At 41.3% G+C, this 2,472-nt stretch overlaps 1 protein-coding gene across 1 annotated transcript; it reads left to right on the plus strand.

Annotated features, from left to right (window-relative positions):
- The first annotated feature begins 1,165 nt into the window (after positions 1-1,165).
- On the plus strand, positions 1,166-2,261 carry LOC138606479 (putative nuclease HARBI1). Its single transcript, XM_069678946.1, has 4 exons — positions 1,166-1,394; positions 1,497-1,573; positions 1,690-1,801; positions 1,885-2,261. The coding sequence occupies exons 1-4, from the start codon at positions 1,166-1,168 to the stop codon at positions 2,259-2,261; spliced, it is 795 nt and encodes a 264-aa protein (XP_069535047.1).
- The last annotated feature ends 211 nt before the right edge of the window (positions 2,262-2,472 follow it).

Raw genomic sequence — 2,472 nt, forward strand, 5'->3', positions numbered from 1 at the left:
TTTTTCTTTTTCTGTTGATATATTTTTTTTTTCCTCTTTAATCTTAATTTTTACTGTTGTCCATTTCTGGTACATATTGCTTGTTATTATTATTATTATTATTATTACTATATGTTCTGTTTGTCTGTCTGTTTATTCTTTCTTGCGTACTTCAGATTCCTTAGTTTTTGTGTAAATACATAAAAGTAAAAAAAGAAGAAGGATTTTAAATTCTATTCTAGATTTTACAGGAAGCCAGTGCAGAGAGGCTTATATCAATCCATCAATCAATCAATCAAATTTTATTTGTATAGCGCCAAATCATAACCAGAGTCATCTCAAGACACTTTACAAAAAGAGCAGGTCTAGACCGACTCTTTGTTATGTTATTTAAAGAGAGGCCCAACATGAATCACCAGGAGTAGCACTTAGCAATATTCGGCACATTGGCAAGGAAAAACTTCCTTTTAACAGGCAGAAACCTCGAGCAGAACCAGACTCATGTTGAACAGCCATCTGCCTCGACTTGATGGGCCGAAAATGGGATAGAAGGAGATGCAGGATAAAGACAGGCAAAGAGAGAAATAACAACATATGTTCTTGTTACAACAACAACATATGTCCTTGTTACATGAACAACAACAGGTAATACATACTTATGGTTACAATGCCAATAATAGTGGTACACTAATGTGAAAATTATCAACAAATAAATTAGCGCGAGAAGCAGAGTAATGATAAATGCTGTAGTAATCGTAATTGTAACAGTTGAAGTCAACAGGGGTCCGTTTCACAAAGCAGGTTTATTGAAAACTCTGAGTCTGTTAACCCTGAAATGAGGGAAACTCTGAGTTTTCCGTTTCACAAAGGGAGGTAACTCAAACCAGAGAAAGAGGGGTAACTCTAGCCTGTTTCACAGAGAGAGGTAACTTAAGCTCTCGGTCAGTTACCGTAGTAACAGACTCTATGAACCTAACCTGGTCGGGAGCAGGTTTTTCTCAATGAACCTCGAGTTTCTCTCTGTCTCCGCCCTCTTTCAGCCACACACGGTATTTGATTTCCTCATTCATTGAGTCAGCAGGCGAGTTTTGGCGTAGCAAAGTTCTGCCGGGTGTTATTTAAAAAAATCAGTCAGTAGGCTTATATTAGGCCATAGGCACAGTAGGTGGCGACTTTTTCCACTAACATGGCATGTCCGTTTGACAACGATCCCGTGGATGAAGGTGCGCTGCGTTTCTTCGCAAATGGGAGTTTTTTGTATAATGTTGGAGATGCAGAGCACCTGAGTAAGGCAACTGTATGCAGGGCGGTCAGAAAAGTGTGCCTCGCCCTGAAACGGCTATTATCCATCTTCATTGTTTTCCCTGGACATAAACCTGTCAGAGCCATCAAGGAGGAGTTTCACAGGATTGCAGGTGAATGATGAAGAGATCCGTTCAATGAATTTTAAATTATATTCTGTTAATGACATTGTGCTGCAACCTCAGAATGGGATTAGTCATTTTAATTTCTTTTAGGATTTCCCAGTGTGATTGGCTGCATAGATGGCACGCACATCCCCATCACGGCTCCGTCACATAATGAAGCAGATTATGTGAATAGGAAGTCAATTCAAAGTATAAATGTGCAGGTACATGAAGATTGACTACTGTTTCAAAATGTTAAAGAGTGCATCATAGTTCAACATCTGTCATTCTCTGCACTGTCAAGATCATATGTGATGCTGCATACATCATTTCCAATGTGGAGGCCAAGTGGCCTGGGTCTGTTCATGACTCAAGGATTTATCGCGAGTCTAACCTGAGCAACAGACTGCAACGTGGTAAGCAGCCTAAAGATTTGCACAATATAATTCACTTGTCTCCCTCATTTAATATACTCTAATGTATCCACTATACATTACAGGAGAGTTTGATGGCCTTCTGCTGGGTGACAGGGGTTACCCATGCCAACCTAGGCTGCTGACCCCTTACCCTGACCCTGAACCAGGCCCCCAACAGAACTTCAACCGGGCTCACTGCAGGATGAGAGCCCGGGTGGAGATGACCATAGGCCTGCTGAAAGCCCGTTTCCAGTGCCTACGTCACCTTAGGGTGACCCCTGAGAGGGCCTGTGATATTATTGTGGCATGTGTTGTTCTTCATAATATTGCCACTATTAGAGGAGAGCAACACCCTGCCCTACAAATCGAAGACCCTGTTGATGACCCCATCCACCTGCCAGCTATGCAGGACGGCAGAGCAGTCAGAGACACCATATGCCATAACCACTTCAGAGACTAATCATCACCATCATCACCACCACCACAGCAGTCAAATAAAGACATAATACAAATTTCATTTGGTCTTCTTTATTTCCTACAAATACAAGGGCTAGTTTAGTTAATGTTCCAATAGTTAACATAATTAACATAATTCAGCTGTGACCATGCACCTACCTCTAACTTGTGCTCCAGTATTTCAATTTCTAGGTCTGCCCTCCTAATCTGGCGGT

The sequence above is a fragment of the Semicossyphus pulcher genome, unplaced genomic scaffold (assembly GCF_022749685.1).
Source record: "Semicossyphus pulcher isolate SPU_LCO1_2020_fin unplaced genomic scaffold, fSemPul1.0.p SCAF_3, whole genome shotgun sequence".
NCBI lineage: Eukaryota > Metazoa > Chordata > Actinopteri > Labriformes > Labridae > Semicossyphus > Semicossyphus pulcher.